Source organism: Perognathus longimembris, chromosome 8, assembly GCF_023159225.1.
Source record: "Perognathus longimembris pacificus isolate PPM17 chromosome 8, ASM2315922v1, whole genome shotgun sequence".
NCBI classification, from domain to species: Eukaryota; Metazoa; Chordata; class Mammalia; order Rodentia; family Heteromyidae; genus Perognathus; species Perognathus longimembris.
Genome location: NC_063168.1, coordinates 797,420 through 814,335, shown reverse-complemented (window position 1 = coordinate 814,335; position 16,916 = coordinate 797,420). Strand labels below are relative to the sequence as shown.

The following is a 16,916-nucleotide window of genomic DNA, read 5'->3' as shown; positions in this document are numbered from 1 at the left end:
TAACGTCTTGCTACTGACCTTCAGATGACAGTTCAGGGTGACTTGGCCCTCACCCTGGCCACCAGTCCAGTGCTCGGCAAGCTATGATTACATTGGACTCCCTGGGGGGTGGGGAGCTCCCACCCAGTTCCCAGGCAAAGCTGCCACTGCTATTCCTTGAACCACACTTGGACCAGGCAGCGCCTAAACACTTGCCTACACAGGGATTCTTTTCATTGGCACTGAAGCTTGAGTCCCGAGGAAGCAAGCATCCGCCTGCCTTGTTACAGTTGACTGCGGTTACTCAACAATAGGCACACTACCCATGCCGCCCAATTACCAGCTTTCAACCCTGAGCCCACAGTACTGATGATGGCTGTGGTGAGGGCCCGCAGTCGATTCCTGGCTCATCGAATCTGTGTTGACATGATGGGGCCCGGGGAGTAAGAGAACAAATACGGCTTCCCTTTCCCAGGATCAAGAAATGCCATTTGATTGAGTTAATTAGTCTCCAATAAAAAGACATGTCATCACTGAAGATCCCAAACCATCCTCAGTTCTCAGACCCTCTTGCCTCCTTGTCTTTTGCATGGGAAACTGACAGGACGAGGTAGAAGGGAAGCAGTGAATATGGCTAAAATTAAGCTGCTTGATGCTGGGCACGGTGGTCTTGACCTGAAGTCCCAGATACTTGAAAGACTGAGGCTGGAGGATTTTCTTTGGGGTCTAGATAATATTGCCAGCCCCCAGCTCAAAAAACAAAACTGAAAGAAAAAAATCCCCTGATGCTCCAGGCCCGTAAGAGCAAACACATGGTCCTGGGAGAACTCGCAGGCACGTGCAGAAACCTCCCTGCCAGCCTAAAGCTGAACGCTTTTTGTGTTTCAGATTCCATGCATTTGCCGAGAGAACAGTATGTGTAGAATTTCCTACTTTCCTCACAAAGGATGGTGACAATGTGATTACTTGGAATGCAAGGAAGCTGAAAGGAAAACTCCCCCCAGGTACTTGAAATCCACCAGGACCAGTGTGGTTAATATCCTTAGTAATTTCAAGTGATCTGAAAAAAAAAATGGCTAAGGGGCTGGGGATATAGCCTAGTGGCAAGAGCGCTTGCCTCGTATACATGAGGCCCTGGGTTCGACTCCCCAGCACCACATATACAGAAGATGGCCAGAAGTGGCGCTGCGGCTCAAGTGGCAGAGTGCTAGCCTTGAGCAAAAAGAAGCCAGGGACAGTGCTCAGGCCCTGAGTTCAAGGCCCAGGACTGGCAAAAAAAAAAAAAAGGGCTAAGAAATACAGTACCAGGTAAGTACTTTATTTATTATTTATGTAGAGTCAGTGGATGTTAATGGTGAATTTATTGGCTAGTAATGTTTGTTCATGGCCCAGCAAAATGGCCTAAGTGATTTGTGTCTACCAGTTGGGGAACCTTCTGGAGACCTGACCCCAGGCATGTCAATGCTGGTGTCAGTTCTAGGCTGGGCAGAGCTGTTTTTGCTGCCTGGGTTAGCCTGGGCTGCAGGGAAGGTGCCTGTCATTCTTGGGGTGGCTCTGCCCTCCTGGTGATGCAAGCAGTGCTTGTGGCTCCAGTGTGTGGGGTAGACCTACCTGTTGTGAGGTCTGAGGCTGTACAAGGACTTGTGTGGAGGCTGAATGAACCTTCTTTTCCGTTCAGTGAATGTGGGCTAGAGAGCGAGGGCACAAAACCAGTGAGAAACAGGGCCTTGACTCCGAAAGACAGTAACAGGAGCTTACTCAGAAAGCCAAGAGATGGGAGTTTCTACGGGGCTGGTGAAATTGCGAAATGCCTAACACACCAAATAATTACCATGAAAGAAAGCAGGGGAGAAAGCTCCCTTCTCCATTGCTGGATGATGTGGCACAGTGTGTAGTTAGAAGTCTGAGAAAGCCCATCCCCACCTCCGCCCTTGTGCATATTATAATTACCAAGCAGGCACTTAACTGCAGCGTGAGGCTGGGGCTACTCGGGGCTGGGGAGACGCTTGCGCACAGTGCTACTTGAAGGATTTCCTGGGCTTCCTGATGGCCTGGGAGGGGTTCCTGGAAGCGTGCTGGAACTGAAAGTGGAAGGCAGTGGTGTTACTTGCTAGGTTGTCCAGTGGAAATCATGGCAGCGAATCAGGTCAGGAAGCTTGTTGCTGACATGCTTGGCAGATTCAAATTCTCAATGCCCCGGAGCAGGGCTGGGGAGAAGTGCTAGCAGAGCTCACCAGAGCACTAACTAGGCAACTGATACCTTTGTTCTGACCATGAAGTTGATACTTTCAGAGAATTTGAGAGCATGTCAAATGATAAGCAATACTGATGCTAATCGGAGAAAAAATAAATTCAAGTGGTATGGCTTTTGAAGAAAGTTACTAGATCTTGTGGCAACGAATCAGAGTAAAGAATGTGAAATGTCACCGGCTCACTTAGGCTTTCCAATGACCATGAATAGAGTTTGGTTTCGGCAGCCATAACAGAATAATTCACACCCACAATAATGACATTAGTCCATTCACGAGGGCAGAGCTTAATCAGAACCTCTGATTAACCTCCACCTCTCAGTACCTCACCAGCAAGTTAGCTTTGTGGAACATATTTAAACCTTAACACTTAGCAAAGGAAAACATATCTGGCTGCATGGCTTACATTTTCTACAACTAACATCTTCCCAGCCATGTGAGGCATAAAAAAATAAATTATAGATAAAAACACTTTTATTAGAATGGAATGTTCAGCATTTCTAAATTCATCTCAGTAGTCACATGTTCTGAATTTTGAGGGAGAGTGTCAAATCCTAAGTATGTGATTTTGTCTCCTCTATCCATCACAATGTCCCAGAAATGCCAACATTTTGAAGCCTACTTCTCCCACTCAAAAACTGCCCAGAAATCTTAGACAGACTAATGTTGGTTTGGAAAAATGTATGCTTTGCAATTTCGCTTGGGGTTCAGTAGCAGTTTTTAACATTTTCCTGACTGGGTTGTTCTCGCTATTACCAGTCTGCTGTCATAAGCATTTATTAACATCAGCTGTATCCTTAGGAGACAAATTTACCTCTCATGATATAGAAAGCAGAGACTTTCAAGTAAAGGGTTGGAAACCCCGTTTGACAATAGGAGAGAAGTTTCCTGCTACTCCTGACTTTATGGACTCTTCATAATTGGCTTTTAAAGTTTAACTACTTTTGCTTCATGCTTCACACCAGTGCAATAACAGAGACAAAAGAAAAGAACCACTATGTAGTCAAAGAACATTATTAAAATTGTGGTAAAATTTACATGACATAAGATTTACCAATGTTAGCAAAGGGTAAATTGTAGTTTAGTGGTATTAAGTATCTTCACATTGTTGTGTAACCTTCACCACTACCTATCTCCAGAACTCTTTTCATCTTTCCAAACTCTCTATACCTATTAAAGAACGATTTCCTATGGTTTATTCTGTTAATACTACTGTTACAAAATACCAGAGACTGAGGAATTTATAAAGAATAGAAACTCGTTTCTCAAAGTTCTGGAGGCTTCCAAGATGGAGGGGAGCTATGTGGTGTTCTTATGGGGCAGAAGGGATAGAATGGCAAGCACAGGGAAAATGGAAGCTCTCTTCAACCTCTTTTGTAAGAGCAGTGTAGTCATAGGAACAGATCCTGAAGACTCATCACTCCCCCGAAGCCCCATCTCTTAATACTATCACATTTGGGTATTAGGTCTCAACATATGGATTTTGGAGGGTTGCATACATTCAACCCCCCATTTCCCCTCCTGCCAGGCCCCTAGCAACCATTGTTTCTACTGTTTGTCTGCTTAAATCTGGCTATTTTCAATGCCTCATAACAAACAGAAGCACATAGTAATTGTCCTTCTGTACCTGGCATATATCACTTAGTGTGATGCAGAATTTCCCTCCTTTTTAAGGCTGAACAATATTTTGTAATATACTTTAATACTCTTATATATAATATTTATGTATAATTTAGAAAGGAAATAGAATAAAGTAAATATAATCTGTGAAGGAACCTCCATATTGATTTCCATAGTGCTTGTATTAGTTTACATTGCCACCTACAGTGCAAAAGGGTCCCTTTTCCCCCACATTTTCACCAGCACTTGTTATTGTTGCTTTGGATTTTTGTAGATGTATTCATTCATTGGAGGAATTTCTCCGCAAACTTGAGTTTTTCCTGTTTAGGTTGACAGGACTGTGCTTTTCAGGTGAAGGGAACTAGTATACAGTCCCAGACCATATTTGCTGCTTAGGGTGGTTCACTGTTGTGGTTTGAAAATGAAGGATTTCCCCCAAAGGCTCATAGATCGGAAGACTGGTCCCTAAATGCGAATGACGTCCCGAAGTAGGGCTTTAGTTACTGGATGACGAGTGGCTTCATGAATGGATTAATCCACTGACGGACTCATAATCTGATGGCTTCAGTGGGGTGTTGTGTGAAGCTTGGGAAGTGGAACGCGGCTGGAGGAAGGAGGCTTCTGGGACGGGACTGAAGGCTGTGTCTCGTGCCTCTCCCTCCGCTCTGCCTCCTGCCTACCGTGAGCTTCTTCGCTCCTCCGCCTCTCCTCACGCGCACAGCATTGGAGGCAGCCGACAGTGGACCGAAACCTTTGAAACCAGGAACCAAAGTACTTTTTCCACGGGTTGCTTATGTTAGGCATTTTGTCACGGCAACAAAAACTTTAGTTAACACGTCGTTCATAGTGGACTACTTGTATTAGTTCCTCAGAGTGTATCGTAAACCTTCTTGGGCTGAGAAGAACATGAAAATAGAGGACAGGAAGGGGAGTAAGGTCAGAGTCCCTACTGAGTGGGGACCCCGTTTGAGCACTGGGGCAGATGTGACTCAGCTGTGACGGTGGCCTGCCTGGTGGGCGCCAATCCCCAAGGCTGTGGGCTGGGGCTGTCTGCAGACCCTTTCCCTGGGTTTGAGGCATCCCTCTTGGGATTGTTGCTCATTTCTCCACATAAGTCTGGAGGAAGATCAGCAACTCTATTCTTTCTACCACCGTCCTGCATTCTACGCCTTATCGTGTGACTGTCATTAATAGCTGTGACTGGCCACGATGGAGGACTCCCTCCCTGGCTCCCCCGGCGTTCTGTCCTTACTGTTGGAAGCCTCTCACCATTTCTTTCCATGACAAGAACACACCACCCTCACCTGTCATGACAAATGCCCTGTGCTTCTGCCAGATACTTGGGTAATAGTTTTCATCAAATCTAGAAAAGTTCCTGACATTTAAGAAAAAAAATCTATCTATCTATCTATCTATCTATCTATCTATCTATCTATCTATCTATCTATCTGCCAGTCAGCTGCAGTTTTACCCAACTTAGAATGGACCTGCCTCTGTTTGGTTGAGCTCTTCAGGGCCCATTCCTATTGTGGAGAATGGCAGATGCGTAAGAGCCAAGACCAACCTTGCAGCTCATTTGATGCTTATATGACATCCACTAACATCACATGGTTGAGCGCAAAGTGCACAGACGGGTCCAGCGTGGACGGGGTAGGGAGCCCTCTGCCAAGGGCACAGACAGGTCCAGCGTGGACGGGGTAGGGAGCCCTCTGCCAAGGGCACAGACAGGTCCAGCGTGGACGGGGTAGGGAGCCCTCTGCTACTCACACTGAGATGGCCAGAGAGGGCCATGCTGGGTGGACAGTTAATGCAAACTGGCTTTTCTCTTTTTGTGCCGCTGCTGGGCGTTGAACTCAGGGCCAGAGCACTGTCCATTAGCTTTTTTGCTCAAGGCTGACACTCTACCAGTTGAGCTGCACATCTGTTTCTGGCTTCTTGGGGGTTGATTGAAAATAATCTCTCAGACTTTTCTGCCCCGGCTGGCCTTGAACCTCAGATCTCAGCCTGCGGAGTAGATAGGATTACAGGTGTGAGCCATCAGTGCCCAGCTATGAACAATCTTTTGTTCTTGTGAGTTCTGTTTTTAACCCTGGGAGACAGTATGTGTTGGAAAATGAATCAATTTGATATCAACTTTGATATATGATTCAAATCCTGATTTTGCCATCAGCTAATTGTGTGACAGTTTACTGAAACTTTCTGAGCTACCTTTCATTGTTTATAAAATGGAATTAATATCTTCTTCATATGGTTGTTTGAAAAATTAAAGCGTCTGACACATCAAAATGTTCAGCACAACATTGACATTCAATTAATAATTTCCTCTTGGGAATTCAGAACAGGCTTTTATTATAGACACTGACTGTAGAAAGTGAAATGATTTTAAAGGATATGAATGAATGCCTCTGTTAGAGAGAGCATTTGTAAAATAACCACACTAACCAGTTTATTTTCACACAGAAAGAAAGGAAGGAGTTGAGATTTGGAGCAGTGTTTAAGTGTGTGCCCCTGGGAAGTAGGCCCAGTGTGAGGGACAGCCGGCTCGGGCCTGTGGACTCTTCTGTGTCCAGAAAGAGAAGCCTGGACAAGAGGCTAGGAGGCCGCAAAGATATTCATCAGCTGGACAGGATAATTTTCAATTGTCAGATGATTTCGGTTAACTGCTGGTGTTTTCAGGGGCCATGTTCAAGGGCCGCATTCTTAGCACTCTAGATGACTGCTCATTAGGTCGTTTGGTTAGTGTTTTCTTTCGTTCACTAGGTTCTGATAGTTCCATAGATAGACAAGTAGGAAGGGTCTGCTTAGTGGTTTGGTGACTCTTTCTCGGGAAGGAAAATGGCTTCTTCCTTTATTTTGGTTTCCTCCTCCTGTTTTGTCTTCCAAAACTTTAAGTTGAGATGATGGATAATGCGTTTGTAAAATTATATTACAGTACAGAGTTTTGCTAGGTGTCCATTGTCAGGCTCAATAAAAGTAATTTTGGCAGCTGGGCACCAAAATTAGGCTTCTGCCTATAATCCTAGCTACTCAGGAGGCTGGGATTTGGAGGATCACACGCAATTTGAGTCCAGTTCCGGCAAGGAAGTTTGTTTTCAAAATGAACGGCAAAAGCTGGGCTGGAGGTGTCATCAGGTGGTAGAACATCATATGAGCAAGCACATGCTGAGGCCCTAGGTTCAAACCTAGGCACTGGCAGAAAAACGATATCGGCATTGATGCAGATAGCTCAGGCTTTGAACGAATCCATAAAGCTGACAGTGGACTGGTTTGCGAGACTCAGAAATTCATGGAGCCTAGCGGTAGAACTAGCACCTGATCTGAAAGCCACCTCCGCCCTTGGCTCCAACCTCCTTGTAATTGTGGGAAGGAGGAGGCAAATCACAAAACTATTAGCATGTAGTTTAACTTGAACAACTAGTAATAGCTCATAACTCAAGAACCAACCATAAGGCTCACCACTCCTGGTAGCCATCATCCATCAGCCCACCACACCACTGCTTTTCCCCTGAGCGTGAGCAGCACTTACTAAGCTAGGAGACCGTGATTGCCAGCCATGCTCACGGGACAGGACCAGCACGACGAATAGGATTCACTGTGCTCAGCACCGGATTTCGCTTATGAGACGAGGGGAAAAGATTTTGTGGTGAGTAAATTAAGAGCAGGAAGAACGGGGTAATAGCAAAGGGCAATGTGTTTGTGAGTATAATTCTCTTGGCCAAATCATATTAGAAAAGCTACTGCACTCCACCAGCATTATTCTTGAGTTGAAAACTGTAGGTGTAACAATTTGACTAGTTATACCTTTAAAAATTATATTTTTTATGTATTGGTAGAGTAAAATGCACAAACTAAAACTAAATGTTTTAAAACTAAGTTTAATTTACTTAGTATGTATCAGATGACTATGTTCAAAGAGGAAAAAATAACCAAGTATTGTTGTTGGCAAACATTTGTGATCTTTAATTAGATATTGAGCTAACTGGTCCATCATTCGGGCCTGGCATTGCGGCTTTGTTTCTAATCTCCAATTTAATTTAGAAGCGCTGGTTGGTGCCTGTTTGTAGCTGTTTATACTGGCAACAGGAGCTCGCCTCAGACGTCTCCTTCCCTTTCTAGACTCAGTTTATTTCAGTGCATGGAGCTAAGCAGCTGCACTTCCAAAATGGTTGGCACATTGTGGTTCACTAGGCTGACTTAATTCCCTCCAGAGTCCTGCCCCTTCTGACAGTGAGGAGCCTTGAATCACCTCTCCTCTTAAAACAAGCGGTTGGCTAGGTACTAAGCATTCATTAAACATCTCTTGTGAGCTTTGGAGCCCACCTAGGTGTGAAAAAGAAAATGCAAAGGAATGAAAGACAGTTTTTCTAACCCAGGAGCTCTAGACTCTCAGCAGAATGTTGTTTTCTAAACTGATGCTTTGTGGGGAAGAGTTGCTCTTTCCCCCACAACTCCAAGAAGCCATTTGTCTGAAGAGCCACCCCCCTGCACCTCCTTTCCTCTGATGATTTGGGGCTTGGTGTTCTACCTAAGGGCAGAGAAGCCCTGTACCCGCTGCCCCGTCTTGGGCTCCTGGCCTGGCTCCTTGTTTCCCTCTTGGTTCTCAGCAGCGGTGTGGCCTGTCCGTCCGCCTTGGCACCGGGCAGTGAGTGACAGGGTCTGGGCTCAGCTACTGTAACCAGCCCCTTAGGATCTCGCAGAAAGAATCTAGTGGATCCGAGTACCCTGTATCACCTGAGATCGCGTGAGGCACGGAGAACCTCACCAGAATCTCTTTGAAAAAACTAAGTTGAATTGTTAGGACAAAGAGCTGGTGGAAATTCTGATTATGTTTGAATAAACGCGTTCCGATTTCAGGCAGAGAGATCCTCCCACACTTGTCACTTGCTGGGTGCTGGGTACACAGTGGTGAAAAAGGAAGCTTTCCCACGAAGCCCGTTTCAGAACAGCCCATTTTGTGAAGCGGATGCGATGCCCCCCGCTCCCCTCCAGGGGTTCGAATGCGCTGTGACAAGTGCTGTCAACCTTGTGAGATGGTCTCGAGTCCCGGGGATCTGTGTGGACTTCCTCCCCTCCGAGGACCCTCGGCCAGGCGGCCGGCTGGGCCGCGCCCGGGGCGGCCGGGGCGCGCGGGGCAGCGGCGGCCGCGGAAGCTCGGCCCCGGGCGCTGGGCGGCTGCGGCCCCGGCTCCGGCCCCGGGCGCTGGGCGGCTGCGGCCCCGGCCCCGGCCCCGGCCCGCGCCCTCCTGGCCCCATCGCGGCGCGGCGCGGCGCATGGCCCGAGCAGGACCCTGTGCGCTCCCGTCCCGGCCGTCCGTGTGCGGAGGCGAGGGCGGAGGGCCTCCGGGAGGCAGCGCCCGGCGCGGGGAGGACCCACCCGTGAGGCCCCGAGCGGAGCTGCGCCCGGAGCGGAGCCGGTTCCGGGTCCGGAGCCGGAGCCGAGCGGGCTGTCAGGGAGGGGCTGACGTTAAACGCCGACCGGGGGCCCCCTCCTCCACGGTGGGGTGGGCTCTTCCTGACCCCGCGGCCTGCCCGGCCCCCCCCAGGCCCCCCAGGCCCCCCAGGCCCCCCAGGCCCCCTTCCCGTGCGCAGGTTCACAGGCATGCAGACAAGTTATTACCACCCACAGGTTCTTTTTCTTTTTTTTGCCTGTCCTGGGCCTTGGACTCAGGGCCTGAGCACTGTCCCTGGCTTCTTCCCGCTCAAGGCTAGCACTCTGCCACTTGAGCCACAGCACCACTTCTGGCCATTTTCTGTATATGTGGTGCTGGGGAATCGAACCCAGGGCCTCGTGTGTAGGAGGCGAGCGCTCTACCACTAGGCCATAGTCCCAGCCCCCAGAAATTCTGAGACTAACAGAAACGATGCTTTCCGGGGAAGAATGTTGTCACCTGCGGATCAGCGCCCCTCCCCGCAAAGCTGGGGACTCCCTGCCCGCCCCGCCTCTTTACGTGGCAGTACCTGGATTTGAACCCCAGGCCCCCTGCTCGCGAGCCAGGCAGGCCTTCTATCCCTTCAGCCATGCCTCCAGCCTCTTTCTGCCTGGGATACTTTTGAGATAAGGTCTTGGAAATAGGCCTTCTCCTTGCGTTTACCTCCCTGGGAGACAGTGCCACGGCGCCTGGCCATTTTGCTTGCTGTGTAGCTGGGGTAACAGACATGCATCATTGCTTCCAGCCATTGCGTTGAAATCTCAGGAACATCGTCTTTTTGCTTGAGCTGGCCTTGAACTGTGGAGGGGGGTTCTGAATCCCACACTTCTGGAATCGCACTAGAACCATCTAAGGGCCAAGACTTGTATTCCCAATTTCCAGATATAGTAGGCATTGGTGGGATTTTTTCCTGAATAAACAAGAGAATGGTAGTTCTCCACATAGGCTGTACTACTGAGAAAAGGATAGGAGAGAATAATTATCCTTTGGTTTCTCTGCCAGTCTCCTGTGTATTTGAAGACGGTCGCCTAGAGCTCGCTCAGTGCTGGATGACCAGGCAAAGCTGTGAGCAGACCCCACTATGTGGGTGAGACCCTGTCTCCAGGAGCCTTCCCTGGTGGCTCATCTCCACAGTCCTGGCCACGCAGGAGCTGACAGCTAAGGATTGTGGTTCAAAGCCAGTCTGGGCAGACAACTCTGAGAGACTTTTATCTCCAAGTACCAGGGGAGAACTGTAACTGAAGATGTGGATCAAGTGGTAGAGTGCTACCTATGAACAAAAAGTCTAAGTGAGAGCGTGAGACCCTGAGTTTAAGCCTCATTACTAGAAAAAAAATAGACGAATAGATGAATAGATGGATAGGTAAGGAAGCAGCTCTGTGGCTGTCTTGTTCTTTTTGTGCACTGTAGGTTCCTAACACCTGAAAGTTTAGGCCTTTTTGATGGAAAATCTAGAAAAACAATATTTTTGTCAGTTCTCTTGACTCTACTATGTCATTAACATGTCTTTTGGATTGATTTCTTATGGATAATAGTAACTTATTCCAAATAGGATTTACTCAACCCCATGTTTTCCTTTTGCAGTTGGTATTTATGGGCTTGCTCTCTGTCCCTTTGCCTAGGCCCATGTACTTGCCCCCATAGCACTCCAGCCTGGGCTTGGAAGTTTTGTTGATTTAATGTATTCAGACTGGGAGTAGGATTTTTTTTTTTTGTTCTTAAGTTTACTAAGTGGATATTGGACAATTATGTTACATTACTTTTGTGTTTTATGGAGTTTTATTTAGAAGAGATAGGACCCAGGAGAGAACTTTACACCTACACATTAGATCCTAGCTTAACTTGCCCATACTTTATATTTGAAATTGCTTCTACAAAATCATAGTAGCTCTTGTGAAATATGTACAATTATTGGCCCAAGAAAACATCAGATGTCTATCCAGATGGCCGATGTGCATCTAAAGTATACAATTACTATATTTGCTTTAGTTAGTGAACAGTTAATTTCCGTGCATGACACTGAGAGCAGGGGCACACTCTGCCTGGGTAGTTAGGGCCTGATCCAACTAGCACGCCCTTCATTTCCTCCCAAGAGCAAAACATTTTAACAGGTAATCTAATACCAGCACCGGGTTTTATTTATTTATTTATTTTTTAGTATACCAAATATTTTTTAATTTTACCTCTTTCCACACCTTTATGCACATAAAGTACATGAAGCAGTGTGTATTGTATATGCAGATCCCTATTACTATTTTTTTAATCTCTGGTAATTTTAATTAACTTCACAGGGTTATTTTTTCTTTTTTAAGACGGGGGTCTTGCTATGTAGTCAAGGCTGGTCTCAAACTCATGTTCCTCCTGCCTCAGATTCCCAAGTGTTAGAATTAAATGTGTGTGCCACTGCGTGCAGTCTAGTTTATTATTATTTTAATATTGCTTTTCATTTTTAAATTTTATTTTATTGTCAAGGTGATGTCCATAGGGTTCCGGTTACACACATAAGGTAGTGAGTACATTTCTTGTCATACTTGTTATACTCTCCCTCATTTAAATGATGCCTTTTTCATTTCATGGTTCTTTCCAGGTCCTTTTTGATCTGCATGGCTGAATAGGAATTTAGGGCCTAGGCAGACAGGAAGTTCACTACTCACCTGCATAGGCTTTCATGCAGAAGCCCTGGGAGACAGGAAAAGGGCTGGAAGCAAAGCCTCGGATTGGTGAGACCGGGAGGTGGTCCAGTATTCAAGAGTTGCTGGGGATGGTGTTGTTTCTGAATTGCTCCCTCCCAGGGCTATATTAAGCCATCCTTCAAACAATGCCATGACACCTACCTGTCTTTCTCATCACTTTCCCCGTTCCAGCCTGGGAATGAGAGGAGGAGGAGTTTGGGGACTGGGGGTTGGGTAGGGGAGCTTGCCTCACTGTGGCTTCAAAGGACTCGACTCATCCTGGGCCAGCAAGTCACCAGTTATACGCATTGCCTAATGGAGGAAGATGAAGATTCTTATGAGAAGCAGTTCTCCCAGTACAGAAAGAGCGTAACTCCAGCCGTGATGGGGGAGGCGTGGCGGGCTGCTGTACAAGGGAACCCAGCCTGTGTGAAGAAGCCCAAGAGAAGCCAGGCAAGCCTCCTCAGCGCTCAGGAGCGGCTGCTGAGAGTTAACAGAACCGTTTTCTATGAAGCTCTTTTTGTCTTCAGAAAGACAACAAACAAGGGAAGTGACTTTCTGCTTTCCAGCATGTCAGCGCTGGTGCCTGCAGGTGGTCCTAGGTCAGTTTGTCTGCCTCTGTTCCATACCATTCCGACGGGTCTCTACAGTAACGGGAGCTGTAACTTACACAGACAAGCACCCGACAAGCACTCAGTAACGGTCAAATAAGCACCCGACAAGCACTCCATGACTGCCGTCTTGTCATAGGCAAAACAGAAGCAAGGATAAAGCTTCTTTCCCAGAGCCCTGGGTCCTACACTGAGTGCTGTGAGCTACAAAGAGGAAAAACACTTGTTCTATACGCGTAAGCTGCTTAAAATCCAGTGGGCAAAATTCAGTCAGCCGGTGCAAACACGCACAGCAGCGGGTGGGTGGCCGTATGCTGGGTACAGAGGGGGAGCTGGAGACCGCCGCCCCAGCGCAGGGGGGAGCTGGAGACTGCCACCGCTGCCCAGTGCAGGGAGGAGGGGGTGCTGGAGACCGCCGCCCCAGCCCAGGGGGGAGCTGGAGACCGCTGTCCAGCTGGTGGTGGGATCAGGAAGGGGCTCCAGCTGTCTGTAGGGGCAGTGCTCTGAAGCATGGAAAGGGGAGTGTGGTGGGGACTTGAACCTCGGACTCAGCGCCTCTCACCTGTGCACCCCTGTCCTCGGCTCCGGCAGGACCCACCCAGCATGTAGAAGGTGCTCCGCGTGTCTTTGCTACACGAACACGTTAATCAACTGGATAATTACCAATGGGGTTTACCCTGTAGGTGAAATGCAGAACATTTGGTAGCAGGCACCCTGTCGATGCTTCCTCTTGCAGTGTCAAAGCTTGTGTGTCCTGGGTCTCATTTCGCTTTTCAGTCGAGCCAAACAGAGAAGCCAGGTACTAAAAAACGAAACAAAACAAAGCAGCCTCTTCAAACGATGCCATTCTCAGGGGATCCTGTCCGACACGGTCCTCTGCTCTATGGGAAGCTCAGAGACGGGGGGGGGGGGGTCCTTGATTGGGTGCTCTTTGAGGCCTCTTGGATGTCTCCACAAATGCACACTCTGCTTTTGCGTAAGACAAGCCTCAGCTGCCTTATTCCTTGGTGGTCAGGACCCACAGGTGTGGTTTTGTCTCCTCTGGTTAAAATTCACAGGACCCCTTGGCCCCGAGATTTCCGGTGCCTTTAGGATTTCCTGTGGAGCTTTATTCCTCCGCTGTGGCTCTCAGGGATCACAGCGAAATCCTCGAAAACAGACCACAAATCTGGCAGCACTAACTGGGCAACCATAGCTCATACTTGCAATCAAGAGTGTTAAGATCTGAGAGCCGAGGCTCAGAGCCTGCAGGGGCAGGAAAGTCTGTGAGACTCTTACCTCTAATTAACCACCCAAAAGCCAAAGGTGGAGCTGTGGCTCATGTCGTAGAGTGTCACCCGTGAGCAAAATAGCTCAGGGCCGGCGGCCGCGCCTCGCGTGCAAGCCCCTAGTGATGGCACCAGAGGAAAGAAAGGGGCAAAATATCAAACCTGTGTATTCTGAGATTTGCTTTTATAAAGACCTGGTTTTTCTTTTTCATTAGACTTTTTCTGTCTTTTTAAGCAAAGCTAATTAAATGCTAGATTTGAGTTGTTTTGCTCTCTAAATGCATCAGAATAGCAGCCTGAGCACCGCGTGATCACAATCCCGGTTCCTGCTGGCACGGGATCGCATCCCCAAGGCTGCTGCCCCGAAGACACACTTCCTGCCCCTGGATGGCCACCAGCGAGAGTGTGGGGAACCTTTCCTTCTAGTGCTGACCTGTGGGATACTTCCTCCTAAGATGTTTATTGACATGTCTGAAGAAAAGACACGTTTGAAACCCTTAAAGAGAGAACCCTACTCCTTACCGCCTCTGCACTAAGGCAGGCAGCCGGTCACAGCAGCCAGTCGAGTCCCGTGGCTTAGCAGCAGTCTGTGATATTTCTAAAGTTCCACGACAGACCTCAGCTCCCATCATGTTTCAGGCCTTGGGCATGCACGGCCCCAGAGCCGGGCTGACCGTCCGCTTCTGTCCAGATGTGTTCCCTGCTTCTTCAGGGACACAGCTATCAATTCCCTCACTTGAACCCGCTAATTTTGGGAAGGCCAGAACCCTAATGTCCACTTGCCTTTGCCCTACCCTCTTGACTGTTTCAAAAGGCAAAAACTGGCCTACCAGGCTGTCTTGGTGGTTTAGGATCAGTCTGTTAGCTTTGAGTGGCCAGATCTCCTAATGTGTCCCTGAAACTGAGTGCTGGTCCCAGTCCCCAAGATTTTAACGCCTCATGCTATTATATAGGCAGGCTTGGTTAATGGAGATGTCATCGACAGCTGGAGGAAGGGCTGCAGGGCCCTTTCTAACCGTCTGTTCCATTTCCAGGGCTATCCTGCAGAGCAACTGCTTTGGCATATCCAAACCTCCCTGGCTTTGACTCCCTGCTCTGCTACTTGCTCGTGTGACCTTGGAGAATTCACTCTGCCTTGCTCACTCCGCTATAGATGGGACAAGAATATGACTTCAGAGTTGTGACAAGAAATGAGAAAATGCTTAGAAAGGTTCCGCACAATGCCTGGCAGGGAACTGCTATCTCCCAAAGGTCTTATTAGGAGTTTGGACTCCGCTGTGGGGTTCTCTGTTTAGGGGAACTTTTTACTGGAATGGAATCTTTAAAGCCGAGATGGTATCTGCTTTATGTCTTCATGATCCTGCTTATTAGAAGCAACCTCCAAGGCAAGGATTCCCACTACCTCCACGATACCTGCGCGTGCGAGCTGGAGATGAGTGGGCAGCAGGGCCTCCGTCGATGGGGGGAGGACTAGCAATGGCGAAGCCCATCTGTCGACGTCCTCTTTTTACCTCTTCAAGAGAAACTATTGAAGTTTGCGCCTTGACCATAGGGTAGTAAGATCTTACTTCCTATGGTCTCTTACGTAGCCCAGAGGCGAGTGGAGAGGGCAGAGTTTGGACCACGCTTTGACGCAGATTTGTAGCTTACTCATAGTACTGCAATGGAGTTGAACAGGGACCACCAGCCCCAGAGGGCCCAGCTAGCCCCCGCGCCACACAAGGCTTCAAGGCGGCAGGGTCTTCCTTCACCACCCAGCATGGTCTTAAAAATAAACAACCTGCAAAGAGGTTTTTTTAAAGCTAACCTTTTTCTTTTTTTCTTCCTTCCTCCCTTCCTTTCTGTGTGTGTGTGTGCGCGTGCACGTGTGTGTGTGCGCTCATGCACGCGTGTGTGTGCTCATGCACACATGTGCACCTATGCACCTGTGTTAGGGCTTGAGCTCAGGGTCTGGGCACTGTTCCTTAACTTTCCACTCAAGGTTGGAGCTCTACCATTTGAGCCACAGCTTCGCCTCCAGCATTTTTGTGATTAATTGGAGTCTTACAGATTTCCTAGCCTTAACTGGCTTCCAATTGTGATCCTCAGAGCTTAGCCTCCTGAGTAGCTAAGATACAGTTGTAAACCACCAGCTCCTGGCTACAGTTAAACTCTTTGTTTTGGGATAACTGTACATTTGCATACAGTTATAAGAAGCAATACAGTTACCCAAGTACCCTGTACCCAGTTTTCCCCTCAGTGACATCATGCAAAATTACAGTGCACCATCTCAGCCAGAGTCATAACTTTGACTGCTATCTCCTTCCTCCGCCATGTGTCTACTTCCTCCTTAGCCTCTGAAAAACACTCACAGAGCCTGGACTTCGATAGAGGCCGAGCTTCATCACAGGCCCTGACCACTTAACCACAGGATAAATTACGAAAAAAATTATTAGGATGTAACTATATTAATTAAGCCATATTCATTTTTGTTATGCCATATAGCCAAACCTAACTCTTTTCTGAGACAGCAGAGGTCCAACAAAGGACACAGAAAAAGAGGTTAAAAAACAACAACAGTTACATTAAAGTAAAGGAAAGACTTGTACAGGATTAGGAAAGAAAGGATTTAGAGCCCAACATGGGTCCTGCCAGTAAACTTAGGAGACTGAGATTCAGAGAATCACAGTTTGAAGCCAATTGGGGCAGAAATTCTCGCAGGATCTGCAAGATTCTAGCTTTAAAACAACTAGCAAAAAGCTGGGCTGGAAATGGTTCCAGTGGTAGAGTCCCAGCCAGGCAAACCCCAGTAGTGGCTAAATAAATACATCGAGAAATAAGGGATTAAGGATTTCTACTTTCATGTAATACTGAATTCCTTCCCTTCGCAATGATGACCCTGGGTTTTGACTGTTTTTATTCCCTATCTCATTTGAGTATCATATATAATTCATCTTAAAATATTTTAGCTATTTCAAATATTCACAAGAATTTATTGTATCCTAAAGTCTGCATTTACAGTCTCTGGAAGATAGTACAGTTTGGAGTTTTCAGTTCCAACTCTCAGAAAGAGATTAGTGGGGTCTCCACGCTCAGAAATGTCCTGCTTG

General features: G+C 47.7%; 1 protein-coding gene across 1 annotated transcript in view; it reads left to right on the top strand.

Annotated features, from left to right (window-relative positions):
* Positions 1–16,916, top strand: part of Vwa3b (von Willebrand factor A domain containing 3B) — a 125,888-nt gene that overhangs the window by 15,875 nt on the left and 93,097 nt on the right. The window contains exon 6 of the mRNA XM_048353494.1: positions 868–983. Coding sequence (XP_048209451.1) covers positions 868–983 — 116 coding nt within the window. The remainder of the gene's footprint in view (positions 1–867; positions 984–16,916) is intronic.